Consider the following 25,323-nt stretch of genomic DNA (forward strand, 5'->3'; position numbering starts at 1 on the left):
CACAGAAAACCTAGCCAGCACGGTGTGGTGGCCTTACCCACCCAAGCACATTTGTTTCAGAAGTTAGCACACAGCTAACGAAAGACCCGGATCTATGTGCTTGTGCTTCCATAATAAGAACGTTCCGTCGTTCAGTTGTGAAAAGTTATTTCAATGAGTAAAACCTAAACCTGTCTGAGAACCATTAATCAATAACCATCAAACCATAATCAATAATCAGAATCAGTCAGTCAAAAGCCCAGAACAAAAGGGCAGGATTACCTCTACTGTGGTGTGGGGCAAGTGGAACCGTGTCACCAGACAAAAACTGGGAAGGGGGCAGATTAAGGAACCCCTGCAATTTTCATGACTGAGAATGGCAGGTGTTTGCCTTTGTTCCTGACCAGGTTCCTGTCCTGGAGCATGTGACCACGACACCCCACAAGTGTCTCTCTCATCAAGAACCAGTGAGGGGAGCTTTCATTATTAAGCCGGGCTGCCTAGGTTTCCTGCAGAAGGCCCCTCCGACAGACCACCCCCAGTCCCCTCATCGTCCCCCATGCATGCCCTCCCCCATCACCAGCCTAAGGGCCTCCATTCCCAACTATTTGAGGTTCCCAGAGGCATCTGGGTGTCCAGGAGTTTGGGAACAACAGCCTCTGCCTCAGCCTATGTTGTTCCTCACCCAGAGAGACAAGGGCTGAGGTGCCCATCTTAGGCTGCATTCTGCCTTCCCTGAGTGGTATGTCTGCGGCCAGCAAAGCTGGAATGTAGCCTAGCACCCCCTCCCCCCCAGTGGCCTTCACACACCCGTGGCAAAGAGAAATGTAGATCCACACTGCAGGCACTCAGGGGAGACCTGCAAGCTTGCTCCCATCCTGGGAATGAGAGGAAGGCAGATCAGCGGCTTCTGTCACTGAGAAGGCATGTGCGTGCGTGCGTATGTGCGTGCGTGAGTGCTGAGGGAGACGAATGAGGAGACAAGTGTGCAGGGGTAGACAGTAGAGAGCAAAGGAAGATTGTGTGTCAGTGCGCAGAGGGAGGGGGTGCATGTATGAAAGCGTGTGTATGGTTACGAGCGTCTGGGTGTGTATGTCTGTGCATATATATCTCTAGCTGGCAAAAGGAGAAAGCTAAGAAAAGGAAGGGCAGGAGTTGGGGAGCCAGTCCCCCACTGCAGCAAGAAGTCAGAGATGCTGTCTCGAATTCTCACTATGGAGTGAGTCTGACACATTCAGGGTCCACTACAGGCCAGCAGGGCTGCTGCAAGGGCAACTCCAAGGAGCGAAGTGGAATAGCAAAGTTCTAGCCTGGAAGCATGGATGTAAGCCCGAATCCCCAAATGCCTTCCCCACATGGAAACAAGCCTGAGACCCACAGCCTCCCACGCTGGTCTCAGCCTACCCCTGCCATCAGCACAAGTGCTGCCAGACGATAGCAGCAGATCCCAGATCTACATCCCAGGAATGGACGAGAGACAGAGGGACAAGGATGGTGGCACTTCTCTATGTTCACGTTCAACCTCAGTGAAGGGAACTTAATTTTCAGTGTAGTTAATGGGGAGATCAAACATATGTACCATTTTAAAAGACAATATGGGATATAACTGTCTTGGTAGTACATGTGTTGCATTAGAATCAAAGCTCGTCCGGACAGATCACACCTGGCCAGCACAGTTCCACGGGAGAGGTTTATTGGTGGGAACGGACAAACAGGAGTGACAAAGAAGAAGGAGAAAGAGAGAGAAGGTCAGGGGAGCTCTGCTTTTTATTTGGGCTGTGATGTAACCGCACAGACCCTTGGTGCAGGTGAGGGTGGGCAGGCCAATGGATGGTGGTTGCTATGGCAACAGACGCATGGGTCCTTTCTGGTTGCCTAGGGTGATGTCATCATCATCCCTGAATTCAGAGGTGACCTGCAACCATAAAGCTGGTTCCTGTCTGTAAAGCCAGTTCCTGCTGCCACAACATGCCTTTAATCCCTGTCCTAGGGAGGCAGAGACAGGTGGATCTCTGTGAGTTCCAAGACAGCTAGACAGTGAGACCCCCACCACCACCACCACCTCAAAAGCAAAAGATAAATGTGAAATGTGGTTGCCAGATAGAAATGTCAGCATACAACATCTTAGTTACTGCATGTATGGGCACATGGATGTCACCACGAGTGTGTGAAGTTTAGAGGATAACATATGGGAGTGGTTCTCTCCTTCTACTCTGTAGGTCCTGGGGGTTCTCAGGCTGCCAGGAGGCATCTCTACCTGCTGAGCCATCTCCTGGGCCCTCGGCACATGCAGTTTCTGAGTGGGATAGGAACTCACCTGAGCAATACTGCAAAAGTGTGCAGTGATGTTGGCATCAAAAACCGCTCTGCCAAACCGTGCTTCATTAACGGCTGTCACGTCCAAAACAATTTTTTGAATAACTGTTTGTGGTGGTTTGAATAGGAATGGCTCCCACAGACTCATGTGCATGAGTGCTTGGCCACAGGGAGTGGCACTATTAGAAGGTGTGGCCTTGAGCTGGAGAGATGGCTCAGCGGTTAAGAGCACCGACTGCTCTTCCAGAGGTCCTGAGTTCAATTCCCAACAACCACATGTGGCTCACAACCATCTGTAATGGGGTCTGTTCCCTCTTCTGGGGTGTCTGAAGAGAGCAATGGTGGTGTACTCATATGCATAAAATAAATAAATTTAAAAAAAAAGGTTTTTTTCACTGTGGGGCTAAGTTTTGAGGTCTCCTATGATCAATCTACACACAGTGGGGCTCACAGTCTCCTTCTGCTGCTGGGGAATCAAGATATAGAACTGCCAGCTCCTTCTCCAGCACCATGTCTGCCACCATGTTTCCTACCATGATGATAATGGACTAAATCTCTGCAACTGTAAGCCAGTCCCAATTAAATGTTTTCCAAGATAAGATTTGCTGTGCTCATCATGTCTCTTCATAGCAATAGAAACCCTAACTGAGACACTGTTGCTTTAGTATTAAATAAGTCAACATTTGTCATGGGCCTGGCATCAGTCCGAGGCACTGTAATCAGTTGTGACTTGTGAGGATTAAGCTTAACAGATCTTTTTACTGTAAAGCTCTGCTGAAAGTGAGGTCTGTGGCTGACAGTAACAAATCACTGTCTATGAGTAATCCCTGAGAGCAATCACACCTGAGAGCAATCACACCTGAGAGCAATCACACCTGAGAGCAATCACACCCGAGAGCAATCATACCCGAGAGCAATCACACCCGAGAGCAATCACACCCGAGAGCAATTTCACCTGAGCGCAATCACACCTGAGAGCAATCACATCTGAGAGCAATCACATCTGAGAGCAATCTCACCTGAGAGCAATCACACCTGAGAGCAATCACACCTGAGAGCAATCTCACCTGAGAGCAACCTCACCTGAGAGCAATCACACCTGAGAGCAATCTCACCTGAGAGCAATCACACCTGAGAGCAATCTCACATGAGAGCAATCTCACCTGAGAGCAATCTCACATGAGAGCAATCACACATGAGAGAAATCGCACCTGAGAGCAATTCCACCTGGGTTCCATTGGGAGCTGATGGGAAGATCCTGTGCAGGAGGAACACAGGGCTTTGAAGAGGTCCACCTCTTCCTCCTGCAGGGTCAATGACCAAGGTAGACACTCTGGGGTGCTCTCGACCACACAGCCAACCTTGTTCCTTTTACCACCACCCTCTACAATTAGTTGCTTTACCAAGAGATAGTCTCCAGTGCCTCTCTGCTCTGCACCACACAGCCATGCTAAGCCAAGCAGTCTTTGCCTACCAGGCACTTCCACAACCACAGCATATCTGGCCACCTAGTGCTCTGATGCCCCTTCTCCTTAAAGATGCATTGTCTCTCTTGTTCCCTGTCCCAGGCTTCTAGGCCCTGGCTGCCCCTAGCCCTCCTTCGCAGTCCCCCAGATCTACCTGGGGCCATGTTGGCAAGAGAGAGATACCAAAATGCTGACCTGTGTATGAGGTAACCTATGCATGAGGTAACCTGTGCTTGAGGTAACCTGTGCATGCGGTAACCTGTGCTAGAGGTAACCTGTGCTTGAGGTAACCTGTGCATGAGGTAACCTGTGCTAGAGGTAACCTGTGCTTGAGGTAACCTATGCATGAGGTAACCTGTGCATGAGGTAACCTGTGCTAGAGGTAACCTGTGCTTGAGGTAACCTGTGCTAGAGGTAACCTGTGCTTGAGGTAACCTGTGCATGAGGTAACCTACATCCCCTCAATGCATCTCGCTGGCGGCTTTCATCCCCCACTTGGCCTCCTGAACTGTCTCCCTGGATCAGTACCTGTCCTCAATCTGTCCCCTGACTGTGATGTCCTCCTTGTCCTCACTGTCCAGAGCTATTCTCCCTCCCAGCAGGACTCAAATGCCGCCATTTCCCACAGCACACGAGCATCTCCGCCTTCCCAGCACTCCTTAGACTTTCCATGTTATGAATTTCTTCTGGCACTTGGCAGACCTGACCTGTATCCGGTATGTTCTAGAAGATATCATGCTACCTCTCACGTGTGCACCACACACCCTGCTCAGTGGGGCAGTGTGGGATAGAGGAGTGGAGGGTGTGGGGAGCAGGCCCAGAGGAAGAGTGGGGTCAAGGTACGTCCAAACCCTGCAAATCTCATCCTGAGATCAGCAGGAGTAGGACCTTTGTCCCCATCCCCAGGAGGTCAAGTAGCACAGTATACCAGTTAAATGTCCTCTCCCCTTATAAGGTCAAGACCACCAGCACCAGAAATCCCTCCTTATGCAAATGAAGCCCTGGCCAATGATGTACACTCACCCCATAGCTCCTACCCAACCCCCAAAGGTTTAAATAACTTTGTCCCCCCCATTAAAATGAGCTATCTTGCTCCACTCCTCTGTTCTCACCTTAGCTGCCTGAAACCTCTCAGCCCCAGGCTGGCCCAGCCTCAGCAACCCTCTCTCCCCACCAGGATCCACCTGTAGTGAACAGCCAGGCAGTCAGTACTGGAGGGACACATCAGAGGGAAATGAGGCTTCAGTTCCAGAGTGAATTACACTGCTGCTTTTATACCAAGCGCAGATGTAGTGCATATGCCTGTAACCCCAGCATACTAGAGGCTGAGACAGGAGGATCCCAAGTTCAAAACCAGTTCGGGCTAGTTAGCAAGCTTCGCCAACTATAATCCAGCAAATGTGTATAAATTTATCAACCCATCCATCAGTTTTTTTAGTCTTCTCTGCAAACACTAGTTAAGAGAATAAAAATATAGTCATGAAGTAAGAATTATAAACTCTAGGGTTGGGGGTATAGCCCCCCATTTTGTTTTAGTAGAATGCTTGCCTAGTATGTACAAAGCCCTTGACTCAATTCTCAACACTGAATAAAACAGGCATAATTACACACACTGTAGTTCTAAGACTTGGGAGAGGCAGGAGAATCAAGAGTTCAAGGTCATGCTGGGTATATAGGAAATTCAAGGCCCTGTCTCAAAAACAACAACCAAACCAAACAAACCAAACAAACCAAACAAACCAAACAAACCAAACAAATGAAGGAAGGAAGGAAGGAAGGAAGGAAGGAAGGAGGGAGGGAAGGAAGGAGGGAGGGAGGGAGGGAGGGAAGGAAGGAAGGAAGGAAGGAAGGAAGGAAGGAAGGAAGGAAGGAAGGAAGGAAGGAAGGAAGGAGGGAAGGAAGGAAGGAAGGGAGGGAGGGATGGAGGGAGGGAGGAAGGAAGATTGATGCTGATAGATTTGTCAAGGTAAAAATGGTAAGAGGTAGGCAGAGTCACTTAGCTATAGAGAACAACCACAGCTATCCACACACTCTATCGTGTGCTTTTATCTTCATTTAGTTAAGAATGTCTTAGGCAGGATGCAGGGGCTGGACCTAGGCCCCTTACCCATTTGAAACAGATATGCAGTTTGGTCTTCATGTGGGTTCCCTGACAATTTGAGTGTGTGTGTGTGTGTGTGTGTGTGTGTGTGTGTGTGTGAGAGAGAGAGAGAGAGAGAGAGAGAGAAAGAGAGAGAGAATGTGTGTGTGTGTGTGTGTGTGTGTAGGGGGTGCCTCTGACTCTGTTGCCCCTTCTCCTAGACTAACTGGTCAGGCCTCAGTGGGGAGAGGAGATGCTTAGTCCTGCTTCGACTTGATGTCCCAGGGTTGAGTGGTACCCAAGAGGAACTTCCCCTTCTCTGAGGAGAAGAAGAGGGGGCAATGGGGGAGACCTGTGAGGGTGGGACTTAGAGGAGAGGAAAGAAGGGGGCTGTAATCAGAATGTAAAGGGAATAAATAATTTAATTAATGAAAAAAGGAATATCGCAGGCTATGGACTGGTGACTGGCACACAGTCCCTGTGAAGGAATATTTAAGAATTAGAACAGTGAAGACTGGTGCATAGGAGGTGTGCATAGCCAAGGAAGAGACAGGGGCACAGAGGGGTTAAGAGAAAAAAATGACTGAGACAGACTGAACGCCTGGAATTGAGCTTTGTAGGAGAGCTGCCTGCACCAGGAGAGCCTCTCGAGCCATACATACGGGAAGCCCCGGGGTTTCCTCAAAGTCACTTTTATCTGGAAACCAGGGACATTTTTGTTGAGTAGGACTGGGAAACCAGCTTTAAACCAGGAAAGAATTCTGCCTTCCTACAGGACAAGAAAGCAGTGTGCCGGGTGGATGGAAGGGCACAGAGGATGGGCTGAGGTGCTGCTGCAGGTGGGTGGGGGCGGCCACAGTAGAGGGGCGGCCATGGCAGCTACTGGAGAGTGAAGCCCGGGTCCTAGGCCTGCCAATGGAGTCTCGCTCTGTTCACCAAGTTTTCTTCTTGGGGCTAGTCAAGTTGAGTGAAATAACAAATCTATTGTTTTTCTAATCAAAACTGAGTTATAATAGAGGCAGAAAACAGGTGAGTGTTGCCTGGTGGCAGGGAGATGAGATTAACTATCAGAGCAAAAGTGGGGCTGGGGGTTGGGGGTGGGTCCCTAAAACTGGGGCATGGCAAGAAGCCCGGCTCTAGGAAGGTTCCAAAGCACTAACTCATTTATATAGGTAGTTCTTATGATATGGAAAATATACCTTAAATAGGCTGCTTATGTTGCCTGCTGGAAGGAGGAACTAGGCTAGAGGGATAGTTAGGAACACCACAGTCTGTTCTTGCAGAGGACCTGATTTCAGTGCCCAGAACCCACAGCAGACAACTCATAGCTACCTGTGTGCATCCCCAGCTTCCTCCAGAAGGAGCCCCTCCCCGGTCTCCTCAGGCACACACACACATGTGCACATGCACGTATGAATGCATGCACACACTCATACACAGGACCAAAATTAAAGTCTTAAAAATAAAAATCAAAGCAGAAGTGTTGAACTGTAACAGTGGCTTCACTGGGGAGTCGTCCTGCTCCACCTCGTCCTCCACATGTTTTGGCAGGAAGGCAACAAGTTCGAAGCCCCTGCTGCATATACACAGGCTAATGCGCTAGTAACCCAAGAAACCTCAGCTGAGCTGAGAAAACTCCCGGACAGGAACGCTAACACGATGATAACATTTCTTGAGGATGTTAGGATCCAGGGATCTGATAAGACCAACACACCAACCTCCTCTGGTACGACAGCTTTGAGACTGCAGGGGAATAAACTTGCAGATCGAATCTTCCACCCCAAAGTCCCCTTTTCTACCTTTTAATAACCCCAAGCTCCATGTGCTTGGGCACACCGCCTCCACCCCCTTGGGCACACAGCCTCTACCCCCAAGAGACCGCTGTCCTTTCTCATTCTCCTTAAAGGACAACTTGCTTCTGTACAGACCTGTCTCCTCTCTGTTATTTTCAAGTTGCCTCAATCAACCCCGAACTAACATAGGCAACTGTTAAACACTCCACTGCCAAGATTTTTCTGGGCAGAGATGAACACCTTGGCCCAAACACTGAGGCAAGGATTAACTTAACCTCAGGCAATGGCCGAGAACATTTTTCTCTGCTGTAAACTAGTATTGTAAAATGCCTTTGAAACAGCAAGCACTTGTAAATACAATGACCACTTAATCAAGGCTATAACTATTGTGAGCTAATATACACTCTTCTAAAATAACAGCCCTCTCCTTTTCCTACTCTCTCCTAGTCTTTTCCTGAGTACATTTGGACAAAATGAGTCAACTGGAGGCAAAAGTCTATTATCTATCTCATAAGTACAGATAAAGTAACTGGACCAGCGAGGCAGGGGCACACAGTGGGGAGAGGTCAAGAGCATGCATTATGGCTACACCAGATAATAACTAGAAGGGTGTGGCACTGCATCTGCCTATGCTTCCTTTACAAGCTGCCCAGTGTGGTGGTTTGAATTTGTTTGGCCCAGGGAGTGGCATTATTAGGAGGTGTGGCCTTGTTGGAGTAGCTGTGGCCTTGTTGGAGTAGCTGTGGCCTTGTTGGAGTAGGTGTGGCCTTGTCGGAGGAAGTGTGTCATTGTGGGCATGGGCTTTAAAATCCTCCTCCTAGCTGCCTGGAAGTCAGTCTTCTGGCTGCCTTTGAGTCAAGATGTAGACCTCTCAGCTCCTCCAGCATCATGCCTGCCTGGATGCTGCCATGTTTCTTGCTATGATGATAATGGACTCAACCTCAGAACCAGTACACCAGCCCCAATTAAATATTGTCCTTTATAAAAGTTGCCTTGGTCATGGTGTCTCTTCACAGCAATAAAACCCAAACTAAGATGACTATCTTAATTATTTTTACTTTTTGGCCTTAAAACTCCTTAACTCTAGCTCTGCCCACTTCACATTTTAGCGCACACACCAGTCTGTTCCCTGCCCCCATGCCCCACCCCAGAGAGCCACCTATATCTCTGGGCCCAGGATCTAGAATGCATGTGTGAGGTGGCGTTAGGGAATGGTATGGTGTACCGCCCTTACAGAATGGATGACAATTGACTGTGCCTCTCCACATTGACACAACTGAGCCTTAGGTCGGAGGTAAGTTCTTCCCATGGCTCACAGCCTAGCCATCTCCCTCGGTGCAGAAGCTCTTCCGGATGCCAATGCTTTCAGCAATGATATAAAATTTATTATCCAGGCCTATTTAGGTATAACTCATACCACAAACCACATGCATTTAAAAATGTGTCAGGAAATGAAGTGAAGGTTATAACATCCATGAAACCGTGTCAATATCTGATGCACAAGACCAATCAACTCCCAAAGCTGCTAAGTGTTCGCTCCTGGTCTCCAGGCAACTCCTGCCCTGCCCCTGACACCAAAGGAAAGCTTCCATCTTTCCAGCATTTCTTAGGATGCGCTCCTTGCCATCTGTCTCCCTGTTTCCTCGGAAGTCATTCACACTGGTCTATCTGCCTGTGGTCCCTTCCTCTTTAGTGCTAAGGTCTACCCCAGGGTATGGACACACCACCATTTGTTCATCCTGCTGTTGACAGACTTCCAAGCTGCTTCCTGTACAGGTGTGACTATCAATACCATAAGTGATGATGCGTGACTATCAGTACAACACACAACGATGCTGTGATGGTGTTTGGGGCAGGGACTCTTCCAGGATGCCCATCTTACAAGGTGATATTTGAGCAGAGTTTGAAGTTACGCAAGGCGGAGAACCATTCACTAGAGTCTGGTAGAAGAACACTCTCAGCAGAGGGAATAGCTAACACAAAGGCCCTGGGCAGAAGTGCGCCCACCGGGTTCAAAGGATAGTTCTCCATGTTCCTTCTCAAAGCTGCTTGTCTGAAAGGATGGGCATCTAAGCAGGAAATTTTTGGAGAAGAAATGGCTGGAATATACCACCAAATGGCACAGGGCATTTCATGTCACTTAACCGTCACAACCATCCTAAGAGGTACGCCTTACTCTCTCCATTGGCAAGGTATGGGAACGGGATTAGGGCATTCACCTTGTCCCTCGGGTCACACAACTAGGAGTGGGCAGGGCCAGGCCAAGAACTGTGAAGCCAGAGGGTTTTTGCTTGCTTGTTTGTTTTAATGGTTAGCGATGAGAAGAGTTCAAAGCATCCCTGCCCTTCCTATGTAGGACTCCCATCTGACAGGGAAGGAGCCAGGATGGAGCCATCTCCACCACACTTCCTTATGGTCCATACCCTTGCTTGCAAGGTAGCCAGCATATATACACCGCATATATGCATACACCGGGAAACTTCCTAAGCAAAACTGTCTGTACCACTTTTGTTCTTGGTATAGAACACTGTCCCTAGACAATGGATACTGTTAGTCTCTCTCTCTCTCTCTCTCTCTCTCTCTCTCTCTCTCTCTCTCTCTCTCTCTCTCACACACACACACACACACACACACACACGCATACACACATGTGTGTGTGTGTGCACAAAGGGTGGGGGTGCTCTAGGGGAGCCTAGTGGGCAGGTGCCCTTTATCCTGTCTCTCTGGCAGAAGAGTCATCTCGATAAGTTTATTTAATTAAAAAGAAATGAGGAAGCCCATGCTGATCTTGAGTATTTAACACAAACTAAAAGACCAAAGCGAAGCCGGTTACCAAAAATGCGCTGGCAGCTTTCACACCAGAATAAGACAGGGACAGCTTGCAAGGCTGCTAAGAGTCTGGGAATGGCCAGTGGCCTGCAAAGCACACAGTAGGTACTGATACAAGGCACCCACAGGCACCCTGGAGCCCACTGGCCCATTCAGCACCACCATGTGCCCAGCAAAAGCCCAGCTGCTCCTGGGATGTCTCAGCTCTCCTCCCTTTGCCAGGGCCTGGGTAGCCTACCCCTCCTACAAGGGGTTCCCATTTTCTCAGACTTTGCCATGGTGGTACACACCTTGAATCCCAGTATTTATGAGGCAAAGGTAGGTACTGTGGGATGCCTCTGTGAGAGGGAGCCTGGATCAGGACCTGCCAGGCACAACATATGCTAATACCACCCAGCAGAGCCTGTTAGCTGGCTTCACTGGAAACTATGCTGCCTTAACTCTAGGCAGCTGCCTACAGCTGTGGTGATAAAGAGGGGAGATGTTTGGTGGAACCCAGGTTCCCCTCTGGGTATGAAGGAATGAAAATTCCTCAGCTCCTGACCATGGTGGCTCTCACACTGTAACTCCGCCCTCAGCCCCGCCTCCCTGGCTCCTGTTCTGCTGGACTCTGGTCTTCACTTGAGCAGGTTCTGTGACTAGGAAGGCTTGTCTGCTTCCAATTCTCAGCAGTCCGAGACTGCAGCTGACCTTGCAGAATCAGTCCTGGTTTGAAGCTTGTCATTTAAAAGTCCCTTCTCGTCACAGAAGTGGTCCTCGGAAAAATCCCTCCAGGATGAGTCTAAGAACCCAGGCTGTCTTTATGACCCGTTTAATGTCATGTTAGATTTCTGAAGCTGCCTGGTTTCTCTCTTTATTCTGCTTGGCTGCTTGGGCTTTTTAAGGGTGAGAGTCTCAGTCGTTCCGAAGAAAATCTCATTTCATACTACGTTGGTCGCCCCTGGAGCTGTTTCAACTGCTTCAGAAGCATCCTTCCCGGCCTCCAAACGGGCAGGTGGTAATCACTACTCCTTCTAGAAAGAGGCAGAGCTGAGAATCTCACCTATACTGAACTGCTTCTTAAATGTCTGTGGGAGACCAAAGAAAAGAACCTGAAAACATGGGACAGGGGTGGTCAAAAAGCCAGACTTTGAAAATAAAGTGCCCCCAACAGGCGAGTTCTCCCAGTCAGCTCACAGACTGTGGCTCAGCGTCCCCAAGGCTGACAGCATCCACTCCATGTTTGGTGAGTGCTGATTTAGGCTCAAAGGAGATTTTTCTCTGTCTTCATTTTTGCTGGAAAGTAAGACCAATGGTCCACATTCCCCGCAGTGAAAGCTTCAAAACTGAAAGCAAGGCGAGAGTCTTGAGAGTTGCATAAGTTCACAGGTCCTAACAACTCCACCAGACCACCTACGTGCTGGGCAGCACTTTGCGAGCCCTCCTACTTCAATTCACCTCCGCACTGACCATGTGAGGCAGGCTGTGGTCCCAGCAGGGAAACGAGCCCTCACCGTCTCTGACCACTTTACCCTAAATTACTTTCTCTCAGGTTCTGTCCTTCTGTCCCTCCAAATGCCACCAAGCAGCCTCCTTGGGTGTCAACAGTAGAAAGCACCCTGAGTTTGGATTGTAAGGCCTCATTCTAAATCTCAACTCAGTCCCTCATCAGCTGAGGCCCCAGACATCCCTTAGCGTACACCCCCCATGTTCAGCAACTGGTAGGACAAACTCCCCTGCAGTACAGCCACTTGAAGCAAAGGAAACAGAGGGTCTCTGGCGCCCAGCTTGTCACACTGTGGATGCTTACCATGCCCCGCACTCTGCGACTTCCACTCTGCACAGTCTCACTGCTACTGGACCCAGTGAGTTTTATTGTTTTCAAGCCACAGTATGGTGAGCAATGCTCCAGACACAACGTCCAGGTCCCGCCCTGCTCTGGTGCCCTCCCCACCTTTACAGAAGATAGAAGATGAGGAGAAGAGCTGCTTTGAGTTGGCTGTGCAACTGCTCGAACGAGGAGCTGCAGGCGCCCTTCCTTCACTAGCAGAACACGCTCCAGAGCGGCCGAGCGCTCTGACCCTCCACAGAGAGATTTCAGTCCTGTACACTAGCGGGGCCTGCGTTATCTGATCTAGACATCCGGTGAACCTGACTCAACTCAAGGGCTTGGTATAAGGATTAGACGAGCTAAGTAAGGAGTGGGAAGGCATCTGGATGGTTTTAGTCTCGCTGAGAAAGCCCAGAGAGATTCAGAGAGAGCATGAGTGCCTCCTCACCTTCCTCCGACATACCCACCTGAGCCCAGCAGGCGCTGCCCACCTCCCCACCCTAACTCCAAGTCCTCCTGCTTCCCTCTTCATTTACTAAAGCACCGCCTGCAGGAGTTTGAGAGAGTATGAGTATACCTAAGAGCCTGCGAGGTGAGAGCATCTGTAACCCCATGCTCAAGCTCTGTGGACTGGGCAGAGCCATGCTTTTCTCAGTATTTAAAGCTATTGCTACATCCTAAGGTTTCCAATGGTGCTGCAGCATCCAAGGCTGGCTGGGAGATTCATCCTCTGTGTGTTTTGTAATTGGCATCTTTCCTTTATTTAGTTCTTGATATGCTTTATGAGGGTTTTTTTTTTTCAACCAATCTTATCAGAGGTGTGTGTGTGTGTGTGTGTGTGTGTGTGTGTGATACATAATGCTCAAGTGCACACACTCAAGTGCAGAGGTCAGAGGGCCACTTTGGGCATCCATCTGTAGGTAGCTTTTGTACAAACTGGGGTTTCTTATTGGTCTGAAACTTCGCCACACAGGCCAGATTAGCTGGTCTGCCAGCTTCCAGCAACCCATCTGGCTTTGGATCCCATCTTGTCATTAACGGAGTTACAAGTGCAGTTTAGTCATGGATCCTGGAGATCCGAACTCACATCCTCCTGCTTCAGAGGCAAAAGTTCTACCAACTAAGCCGTCTCAGCCCCAAGAAATTTATGTATTGTTTTGGTTTTGTTTCCTTGAGACAGAATTTCTCTGTGGAGCCCTGGCTGTCTGCAAACTCAAGAGATCCATCTACCTGCTCTGGCTCCCAAGGACTGGGGTTAGAGGCCTGCACCACCACCAGCCAGCTGCCCCTAGGTTTTTAATTTTATACTTTCATATAGAAATGGTCTCCCACACTCCCAACGTCTCCAATAACTAACAACACCCACCTTCCCCATATACCTGCAGGTCTCCTCAGGTTTCTCTGGGGTTACAGTAAACACACAGCTGCTGTAGTGCTCTCCTCTCTGCTCTCCGGATCACTCCCTTTGCCTCCTGCTCTTTCCCAGCCTACTTTGGTCTCTTGTTCTCGAAGACGCTTACTGGTACTTACAAGTGAAACATTACTGGTGACTGACCACTCCGCATTGAGGGGATCAGAGATCAGGGAGCACAAAAACCTGTTCCCTAGGTAACCCTACCATGTCAACATCTAGACAGCTTTACCCTGGGTCATGCCAAGACCCTTTCCCTTCCTTTTGAACCACCTGCTATGCATGAATGTCTGCCACAATCCTGGAAGGAGAGGCTCTAAGAAGCAGCATGCATCCTGCCTCTGTGTAGGACAGGGACAAAGAGTGACCAGACTTTATCAGAGTGCCAGGGGGTTTCAATTTCACTCAAGTTAAAACAAACCAGCAAACACGCAAACAAACAAAAACTAAGGATAATGACAGTTTTTTGTTTGTAAGGAAGTATTTTCAAGAAGATGGAGAAAAAGAGGAACAGCCTTAAATGATCCTGCCCTCTGTCCTTCCTGTAATAAACTAATATGCGACATTCCCTGCACCCCGCCCACTGACACAGCCCCACAGACCAACCACCACCACCTCCGAGATGAGCAGTTTCTTCACACGTCATGAGCTGAGAAGAGAAATGAAAACATTTTGCTGCCTGTGACCTCCATAGAGTGCATGGCTGAGTCCTGATCTGGCCTTCTGCAGGCTTTAGGAAAAACTGGGGGAGAAAAACAGGAAGGAAATGCTAGGGAGATCTCCAGGGCCTAGTTCACTTGGGGAACCAACCACCCACCAGGGCAGGATCACAAACAGCCCTCTTGCCTGCGTCTTCAGAATCCTGTTCCCATAGCAGGGAAAGGCATGGAACTGCCAAGCACAAAAAAAAAAAAAGTCTGATCCACACACCCCTGCCCCCTCCCTCATTCCCCCCACTCTCCCCTCATTCCCCCCACTCCTCCCTCATTCCCCCCACTCCCCCTGTTACCAAGCATTCCACACCATTTCCACTCACTCACAAAGCTTTTCTTTTGGTCCTGAAGACCTTTAAATATCCATGGTGACATCTGTGTACAGGAGGTTTTTTGAGTATAGGTTAACTTGCTTCATAAGTCTAAATTCTATTCATTAGATTCATTAGATATTATCAATCTGGATGTCTGCTATTGTGTCTGATTTGAGTGAGAATGGCCCCCATAGACTCATATTTGAATGCTTGGTCCCAGTTGGTAGAACTGTTTGGGAAGGATCAGGAGGCGTGGCCTTGTTGGAGGAGGTGTGTCACTGGGAGTGGGCTTTGAGTTTCAAAAGCATACACCATTCCCAATGAGCACCGCCTCTCCTCTTCGCCCTTTCCTATTGCTCCAGCACCATGCCTCTCTGCCCTCACCATGATGGTCTTAAATTCTGACCCTCTGCAACTGTAAGTCAACCTGCAATGAACTCTTTCTTCTATGAGTTCCTTATGACTTGCTTTGATCATGGAGTCTCTTCACAGCAACAGAAAAGTGCTAACCATCACTGTAACACAGTAGTCTACAGTTTTAAATCTACTAGAAACTAATTCTACCCTAGACCTGAGAGTTTAAAATGTTTAAGTTGTATAAAGGGGGAAAAATTACAACTGTAAACTTTGTTCCAAATTTACCCGCTTTAAATATAGTGTGATTATTTTAGGTTCCACAGGAGCCGGAGGACAAGCCATCTTGATCAGCTGATGGGCTGTCTTCCCAGCAGCAGCATGGTGGGTATTGCACACAGCATAGCTGCAAACACAGTGGACACTGACCAGGTTTTTGAAGAGTGCTGTCAACTCCTTGGTGAACACAGAGAACTTCAGAAATGCACTTCCTAAGTCTGGGTCATCTCTGCACACACAGTTGCCGCCGAACTTCTCCAGGGCCTGGGTGTACTGTTCCTCGTTCTCCACATGTGCTGTAAGAGCAAGAGGAGGGGCTGTTAACATACCTACCCAGCAGTCGGGTCCTGAGTCACTACGTCCTTCTCCGTTGCAAATAAGACTAAACACAACGCCTGGAATTAAACATGGAGAACATCCTCAGAATGAACGCTGAGGAACGGTCAGGTTGCAGGAGTAGAAACACAATTACTATTCCAAAATTAAACTATTGTGCCTAAAGAAGCAGCCAGTGACATGAAAATGTCCTATCAGGTTCCCTGCGGGATAACAGAAACTCTCAGAGATATCCCATTACCCTAGGCTTTCCCAGAATCTTCCTCAGCCAGAACACCACACTAGCCATTGGTCTAAGATAGGGTCCCAGCTCCCTCTTAGAAACGGAGCAGAAGAATGCCAACTCTTCTCCCACTAAAGTGCAGGACGTCCAGTCAGAGATCCACGCCACTGTCGCCTCCTTACACAGGGACTGTGGTGCTCTCTGAAGCCTTGGCTGGGCAGCAGGAGCCAGCTTGGTCCTCACAGTCTCTGCTGGAGATCTCCTCTGCCCAGACCCCCGCCCCCAGCTCCTGATTACTCAATCCACTTTTGCGTCCTCCCCGAACTCTGAAGACTTGCCCTAATCCCTGGGTGCCTCGGTTTACACCTCCTCTCTCCTCCCATTGACAGGCCACACTGAAACTGTCAAGTAAGCCTGTTCTCATCCATTGGAAGTACTTAGGTGAGGGACCAGGCTGTCCTTGTCCACATCATGAACATATGGCCGTAGAAAGAGCAAACTCTGACATTCATCTTACCATCAGACTAAAGATAACACACTAAAGAGGAAGAAACCTAGCCTCGGGGTCTCTAAGCTCAGTGGCTCCACCAGTCCAGAATATCAAGGTTATACACAGAAGGACATGTGGCTTGGCTGGGGGAGTGCTTGGCCAGCAAGTCCTGGGTCAGACCCCCAGCACCACATAAACCATGCCTGTAATCCCATTGCTTGGGAGGTATGGGCAGGACAATCAGTTCAAGGTCATCCTTGGTTACATAGCAAGTCTGGACTACAAGAGAACATATCCAAACTAATAAAAAATATAAAGTCAAACATGGTTGTTTACCAACTGAAAAAGCCAGACTCTCCACTAGGATCTCTGATTCAAAGCGAGGGTAAGGAATATAGTAATTCCGGTAAGTTAACATGATGGAATCAAATTCTCTCTCTGCTAGGACAGGAATTGTGAATGAAACCAGCCAGTCTGTAATAGAACTACTACTCTGGTGGGTCTTGCTTCCTAGACTTTTGTCTCAATTAGAAAGTAAGCACAACCAGTTTCTAGGCAAGGCAGGGCAGGTAAGTGCACAGCGCAATTAGTGTAGACCTTTGACAGGCAGAGATGGTCCCCGCGCTTTGGCTGTCTCATCAAGGAATGATCCTGAAGGCTCCTCTGCAGCGGCCTTCCTCGGAAATTAGCATCAGTGCCTGGTAACAACGGGACTACACCCTTTTAAGGGCAGTCCTAAATCCTGAGCCAATCCTATGATCTATGAATGGCCTGTTCACCCACTGCCAGGGAGGAGCCTCGTCCTTGACCTCAATTGGCACCTGGTATTTGTGGGGACGCTAATGTGGATTTAGCAAACACTGGAGAAAATTAAATTTCGATGCCTCAGTCTTTTTATTTTGAGAAGCATTCCAGGGCTGGGATGTCCTCAGAGGTAGTGCTTATTTAGCATAGACAAAACCCCGAGGATCATTTCTCAGCACTGGGGTAGGGAGGTTCCAGAAAGAGGCTCAGGAATTCTAGATGAATTCTCTCTCTCTCTCTCTCTCTCTCTCTCTCTCTCTCTCTCTCTCTCACACACACACACACACACACACACACACACACACACGTACATGCATGAATGCACATGTTGGCATCACAAGAGAAGCCCTCGGAAGATCTGGGCTCCATTGCTAGGGCTGCAGGGTGGCAGGAGGGGCTGGGGGGCGCATTTGTGTCACTGGTAGGTAAGGTAACCTTCACTAAACCTATTCTATCAGTTTTGTGAATGACAGAGGCTTGCTGGCCGCTGATGTCAGAATTGAGTAAGAGTCAATGTAGGGAAAGGACACACAGTGCACACAACCAACACCACAAACAGCAGTAACTAGGACACCAGACATCTATATGGAGTCCCGGGCAACAAAGCCACAGAGTGGTACAGTAGGGCTTCAGCCCTTAATGTGTCTGACTCTCCAACGTTCTCCTCCCTTCTCTGACGCACTGGCAATTCATATCTAAAAATAGCTTACCTTGGGCCAGCAAGACAGCTCATCAGGGAAAAGTACCTTCTATGCAAACCAGACAGACAGGGTTCAATTCCCAGATCCCACGTAAAGGTGGAAAGATAAAATGGATTTCAAAAAGCCATCTTCTGATCTACATGTATGTGCTGTGCATACATGTGCTCACATACAATAGTAAATAACACTTTAAAAATAAAAAACTAGTTTACCTTGCTAAAACTAAAAGTACTTAATTTTTTGATTCTTAAATTCCATATCACAGTTAGATCAATAATCCCCGTTTCTATGTGTAAGCCTAACACATGTGGTGAACTATGAAGAACAGGTCTTCTACAACAAACGCTATTAAAAAACAAACCATAACAAAAAACTATTTCCAAGTTAAAACATAGTCAAGGCCCAATGAGGTTTTAGTCCAGAGCTTATGGCCACAGCATATAGTTGATGCTGGCCGTGTGTGTGTGTGTGTGTGTGTGTGTGTGTGTGTGTGTGTGTGTAAGGGAACTTCCTTCAAAGTTCAAATGAGTCAAAGCATCTGACTCCAGCCTGTATGCTCTGCATTTTTGTGTCTTCCTAGGATGCCCAGGATAGTGCCCACTGTGAGAACAGACAACTTGCCTAGAAGCATGGTAACTGATTGCTCCAGATCATCCCCCAAGTTGGAAATTTTCCTACCAAGATCTGAGAGCAATCTGAGAGCCTTTATCATTCTTTTGCCAAAAAAACAAACCTTAAAATAGGAACCTAAAATAAATAGCCTGGGAATAAAGTTTCTGGAAAGATCCCAAAATGTATCTATCAGCTTTTATTTACAGAACTGAAAGCTGTTTTACGGGACACTCGCTCTCTCACCTCCCCCTGCTTCAAATACATCTTCTGCTCCAGTTTGTGGGATCCCATGCCAAGAATAACTCCTCTGGGAGATTCGGGGAGACGGGAATCTGAGCTGTAGGACCCACCCCAGGATGAGACCACACTTCTTTGGAGTTTCTTCTGCATATGTTCCTGTCTCTCACACCTCAGGGCACAAAATCCAATCTATTCAAGAGATGAATGAACCAGGGGCACACTCACCCAAGAACCTATCCTTTAAGAAGCAGAAGACATGAAGGTTAGAGGCAAGGGTTTTGTTTTATCTTGGGCTTTTCGGCTTACCTGATTTTGTCATTCTAAATGTGTATGTCAAGGAGGAGATCCCAAAGAACATGATTTAAGGGGAAAAAAAATTATTGGATCTAAAAAGGTAAAAGGCAGCTCCTTGCTTCTCTTTAATGAAACATACACATAAAGCTGAGGATCAAAGTGGTGCAGGACACTAAGGGTGCAAGTCAGCAGCACAGGGCGACAAAAGATGGCAGGGGGGCTCGTCACAGCAAGTTAACCTCCAACGGTCAACATGGTCTTAACTACATCCGTCTCCAATTCAGATACTCCATTCATTACTTTCAGCCCAGCGGCAGGAGCAAGGCAGTGCATCAGAGCGACACCAAGGGCAAGCACGTTCATAGGAGCAAGCAGGTAAAGAGCCGAGGGAAAGAGACATCACTGCCCTCGCTGATCCCTGTTCCACACCAGGCGCCAAGGGCGGATACAAATCACAAAAGGGAAACGAGAGGGTGTGAAGCTCTGTGAGCCCTGGAGTCCTGCGCATTCGATGACTGCCAATGTCTCTTTCAAAGTTCCTGCCTGCATCCAGCTCTCAACTCTGAAACCAAAACCGGCCAGGACATGCCTCCTATCCATCCATATCCACTACCCTGTCCTGTTCTAAGGGTGCTGAGAAAGGACCTGCCCTAGTGTTCTCTTTACAGACAGCAAGCCAGGCGCTGGAAGGCAGCAATTGCATGGAGTTACATAGTGAGTCTGCAGAGCCAGAGCAGCCCTCTGGCTTCCTGACTCTCCGCCCAGGGTCCTTCCTCCAAGCCAGAAACTGCTGGCACATTTGCTCTACTTAAAACCTTCCCTTCTGCTCTAGGCTAAAATAAAGGCCACACCCTTCCAGTCAAGCCAACAGCTCAAAATGTTATCATCGATGAGGAAGAGCGTCAGAAGGGCAGTTCCTGCACCAGCCTGGCCCACCAACTTCTGCATCACCCCTAGGGCTGCTGCAAGCCCCTGCTCCACATGAGACCATGGCCACCTGGATTCTGGCTGAGAAGCATCCACGGAGGTGGCACCTTTGAGCCACCTAGACAGCCAGTGAAGGGAACAGTGGAGGAGACAGCCATTATTCACAACAGCAGTGCTGTTAGACACTCCTCAGATGGCATGATTAATATTCAAATGTGCACCATGTGTCCACATAAAGATATCCCAAAGGTGATCATATAGCCCCAGCCCTACAGGTTGCCTGGTTTCAGATCTAACCTGAAGCACACAATTTCTAAAGGAATAAGGTAAACTCTGGGATGATCTCACCAACTTACAGGGTCATTTCCTATCCCAGGGGAGAGTTGGTTTTAGAATTCATTTCTAGGCTCAGGCCCAGATGAAAAACTGAAAGTAACCTTCCAGCAGCCAACGTGGTGGTCTGTAATATAGTCTTTAAAATGTTCATGCCATTTGAGAACCCCACTTCCGGGCATCTATCCAAAGCAATGGTACTTAACCTGTGAGTCTTGACCATCGAAAAATACAATCTTTCCGATGGTCTTAGGAACTGCAATACTACTCAGTAGTAAAACTACATTTATGAAATAGCAACGACAATAAAACAGTTGGGGGTTCCTAAGACCATCGGAAATATGTGTTTTCTGGGATTGAGAATCACTGGTGTGAAGCCAAGGTTAGTAGAGCATTGTATACAAAATGATTTATAGGCTGGAAATAGGAAATATACATGCTACCTGGATATATACAGGCTGAGCTGGAGGAGGGCAAGCATGACTACAAAACAGCACTTGAGGTTGACTTTTAAAGATTTTAAGTGTGCGTGTGTGTGTGTGTGTGTGTGTTCATGTGCGTGTCCACACAGAGCCATGAAGAGGGTGTTGGATTTCCTGCAGCAGCAGGTATATGTGGCTGGCCTAGTTGTGGGTACTAGAAACTCAAGTCCTCTGCAAGAACAGAATGCATTCTTAACTGCTACAGTCATTTCTCTAACATGAGGGTCAGCTCCTGTCTTAGGGTTTCTATTCCTGCACAAACATCATGGCCAAGATGCAAGTTGGGGAGGAAAGGGTTTATTCAGCTTACATTTTCACACTGTTGTTCATCATTAAAAGAAATCAGGACTGGGACTCAAGTAGGTCAGGAAGCAGGAGCTGATGCAGAGGCCATGGAGGGATGTTACTTACTGGCTTGCTTCCCCTGGCTTGCTCAGTCTGCTCTCTTATAGAACCCAAGACTACCAGCCTAGGGAGGGCACCATCCACAAGGCAAGCAGGTGAAGAAGAGAAAGTGAATCTCCCTTCTTCCAATGTCCTTATGTAGGTCTCCAGGAGAAGGTGTGGCCCAGATTAAAGGTGTGTGCCACCATACTTGGATCTGGGACTTGTTTGGTCCCAGATGACCCTGAACTCAAGAGATCTTCCTGTCTTAATCTTCTGGGATTCACAGCCACTATGCCTCAAGATCTCTAAGCTAAGATCCAAGTCAGAAACTTGTATCTCCCAGCCTCTAGATTAGGATCACAGGTGAGCCTTCCAATTCTGGATTGTAGTTCATTCCAGATATAGTCAAGCTGACAACCAGGAATAGCTCCTTAAATCATCTCACGGAATGGAGGATAGAAGACTCAACTTGAAAAAGGCAGACTATAAAATTAGACATCCAGTCTTGATTTCATAAAATATAAGATACAGGACAGAGGCTGCAGGAAAATGTATCAAAATACATAATGGTTAAAAATAACATGTACTCAACAAACTGTTGCCTTTACACACCAGGCAGCAAATCCCACACTTTCTGAAATATTCCTTTATGCTGTCTTATATGTGAGGAAATGAACTAACTGCGGTGCCAGCCCAGAATGGCTCAAGGTAAGCACCCACCACGCCCCTTCTGTTCTAGCACACCAGGAAAGCTGGTTTCACTCACAACTGGAGTTTCTAAGCCAAACTTAGGCATCCTCATAGTAAGAAAACAACGTAAGACGCCACCATCGGCTGCAATAGCGCAATCATTTTAGTCCGCCATGACTGTGTGATTGTAGCTGCTGCTGGAGAGATGTCTCCGTGGTTAAGAGCACAGGGTGTTCTTCCAGAGGATCTGGGGTCACACCCTAGCACCCGCTTTAGAGGCTCACAAAGGTCCATTAACTCCAGCTTCAGGTGATCTGTTGTCCTCTTCTGGTTTTAATAAGCACTGTACACACATGGTGCACAGACATACATTCAGGCAAACAGCTATAAACATAAAATAATTTTTAAAAATTGCTATAGTCTTTCCAGGTACAGTGGCGCATGCCTTTAATCCCAGCACTCAGGAGGCAGAGGCAGGAGGATCTCTGTGAGTTCAAGGCCAGCCTGGTCTACATAGTTAGTTCTAGGTCAGTAAGGTCTACAAAGAGAAACCCTGTCTCGAAAACCAAGAAAGAAGAAAGAAAGAAAGAAAGAAAGAAAGAAAGAAAGAAAGAAAGAAAGAAAGGAAGGAAGGAAGGAAGGAAGGAAGGAAGGAAGGAAGGAAGGAAGGAAGGAAGGAAGGAAGGAAGAAAGAAAGAAAGAAAGAAAGAAAGAAAGAAAGAAAGAAAGAAAGAAAGAAAGAAAGAAAGACAGACAGGAAGGAAGGAAAGAAAGAAAGGAAGAGAGAAAGAAAGAGAAAGAAAGAGAGAGAGAAGGAAAAAAGAAAGGAAGGAAGGAAGGAAGGAAAGAAAGAAAGAGAGAAAGAAAGAGAGAAAGAAAGAAAGAAAGAAAGAAAGAAAGAAAGAAAGAGAGAGAAGTTAAGAAAGAAAGAGAAAGAAAGAAAGAAAGAAAGAAAGAAAGAAAGAAAGAAAGAAAGAAAGAGAGAGAAAGAAAGAGAGAGAGAGAAAGAAGGAAAGAAAGAGAGAAAGAAAGAAAGAAAGAAAGAAAGAAAGAAAGAAAGAAAGAAAGAAAGAAAGAAAGAAAGACAGACAGGAAAGGAAAAGAAGGGGGAAGGGGGGCTCAGGGGTTAAGAGATTTACTGTTCTTCCGAAAGTCCTGAGTTCAAATCACAGCAACCACATGGTGGCTCACAACCATCTGTAATGAGATCTGATGCCCTCTCTTCTGGTGCATCTGAACTACAGTGTACTTACATATAATAATAAATAAATCTTTAAGAGAGAAGGAAGGAAGGAAGGAAGGAAGGAAGGAAGGAAGGAAGGAAGGAAGGAAGGAGGAAAAGATCACTGCAGTCTGTTATTCTCTCTCAAAACTTTTCCTGGAAGAGACAGCATGAGCAAGCAGGCGGTGTGTCATCTCTGGCAAGACTGGCTTCAGGGGATGCTCCTTCCCAACTGTCTTAGCCAGGGTTTCTATTCCTGCACAAACATCATGACCAAGAAGCAAGTTGGGGAGGAAAGGGTTTATTCAGCTTACACTTCTGCATTGCTGTTGATCACCAAAGGAAGTCAGGACTGGAACTCAAGCAGGTCAGGAAGCAGGAGCTGATGCAGAGGCCATGGAGGGATGTTTCTTACTGGCTTGCTTCCCCTGGCTTGCTCAGCCTGCTCTCTTACAGAACCCAGGAGCACCAGCCTAGGGAGGGCACCACCCACAAGGGGCCCTCCCCCCTCGATCACTAATTGAGAAAATGCCCCACAGCTGGATCTCATGGAAGTACTTCCTCAACTAAAGCTCCTTTCTCTGTGATAACTCCAGCCTGTGTCAAGTTGGCACACAGAACCAGCCAGTGCACCAAAGCTGAGCTTTCTCAAATACCTGTAGCTTTTCCACTTCAAGACTCACATGAATGGCACTGGTCCCAAAAGATGCCACCCTGGCACGTACTAAGTCAGGCTGTGGCCAATACAGGTCAAGGCATGAGCCAACCACTGCCTATGATCTAGATACCCTCTGATCCTGTCTTTTAATGATCCAGTACTACCAGGGACAGCTCAGAGGCAATGTGGATTGTTTAACACAACTCCCAACTACTTCCTCCGAATGCCTACTGCTCACCATGCACTGAAGCTGAGCGGAGGATGCGGTGCTGATAGAGCCGCGTGTCCGTCACGTTGCGGGTTTCTGTCCCTTTAGAACACAGGCTCTGGGTACTGAAAACACTTTTCTTCTTCCACTTTTTTTTTTTAATTGAGATGTGGACCTCATTTTATAGCCCAGGTTTGCCTGGTATTCACTGTGTAGATCAGGCTGGCCTTCCTTCTGCTTGTGATCCTTCTGCTTGAAAACTTGTGTTTTCATTCTGTGTTTCCTAAGAGAATCATCTAAGAGAATAATACCTAGTCATGTGGAAAGCCTCTGATGCTAATGAATAAAGATTCCTGTAACAGGCCTTGGCCTCAAGGAGCCTCCAGCAGACAGAAAGGCTCAACTACGTCTGTTCGGCAAACTGTGCAAACACAGAATGACAGTCAGAAAGTCATGGGCTTCATACACACAGACCCTGGGCAGAGGCAGCAGCCGATGGAGGGGCCCCTGGGACCAGATAATGAAGTGCTTCCCCTAGGTAATAGAAAGAACTGGAAGGTAATTTAAAGGGCCATAAAATCTGTGTTAAGAAGATGGATGAGGGGTGGGGGTGTGTGCATGTGTGCAGGGTCGAGAGAGATGGCTCAGTGTGTTAAGATCGATTGACCTGCAGGCACAAGGTCCTAGGTTCATACTCCCAGCACCTGTGTAAAAGGCCTGGCATGGTTACTCAAGCAATGCAGCCCCATAACTGGAAGGCAGAGATGGGTGGACCCCAGGCCCCAAGAACTAACTCCTTGGCTAGCCAGCCTAGCCAAAAAGGGCAAGCTACAGGTTTAGTAAGAGACCTTGTCTCAAGGCACTAAAAGAAGACACCTGACACCTGATACCCTGCTGGCCTACACACACACACACACACACACACACACACACTGATGATATACCACAAGTACACACACACATACACACACACACACACTGATGATATACCACAAGTACACATACATACACACACACACTGATGACATACCATAAGCACACACACACACACACACACACACGTGCACACGCACACTGATGACATGACATAACACACACACGTGCACACGCACACTGATGACATGACATAACAAACACACACACGTGCACACGCACAAGTACACACACACACACACTGATGACACACCACAAGCACACACACACACGTGCACACGCACACTGATGACATGACATAACACACACACAAGTACACACACACACACACACACCAGGTGCATACCGAAAACCCCAGCACTGGAAGGATTCAAGCAAAAAGCCAGCCTGAGCTACATACTGAAAACCAGGCAAACCTGGGGTATAAAATGAGGTCCAC

General features: G+C 47.9%; 1 protein-coding gene across 3 annotated transcripts in view; it reads right to left on the bottom strand.

Moving 5' to 3' along the window:
- Positions 1–25,323, bottom strand: part of Asap2 (ArfGAP with SH3 domain, ankyrin repeat and PH domain 2) — a 168,475-nt gene that overhangs the window by 72,058 nt on the left and 71,094 nt on the right. For all 3 annotated transcript variants that reach the window (XM_052186046.1, XM_052186047.1, XM_052186048.1), the window contains exon 3: positions 15,495–15,640. In XM_052186046.1, the coding sequence (XP_052042006.1) occupies positions 15,495–15,640 (146 nt within the window). The remainder of the gene's footprint in view (positions 1–15,494; positions 15,641–25,323) is intronic.

This window comes from Apodemus sylvaticus, chromosome 6 (assembly GCF_947179515.1).
Source record: "Apodemus sylvaticus chromosome 6, mApoSyl1.1, whole genome shotgun sequence".
Lineage (NCBI taxonomy): Eukaryota > Metazoa > Chordata > Mammalia > Rodentia > Muridae > Apodemus > Apodemus sylvaticus.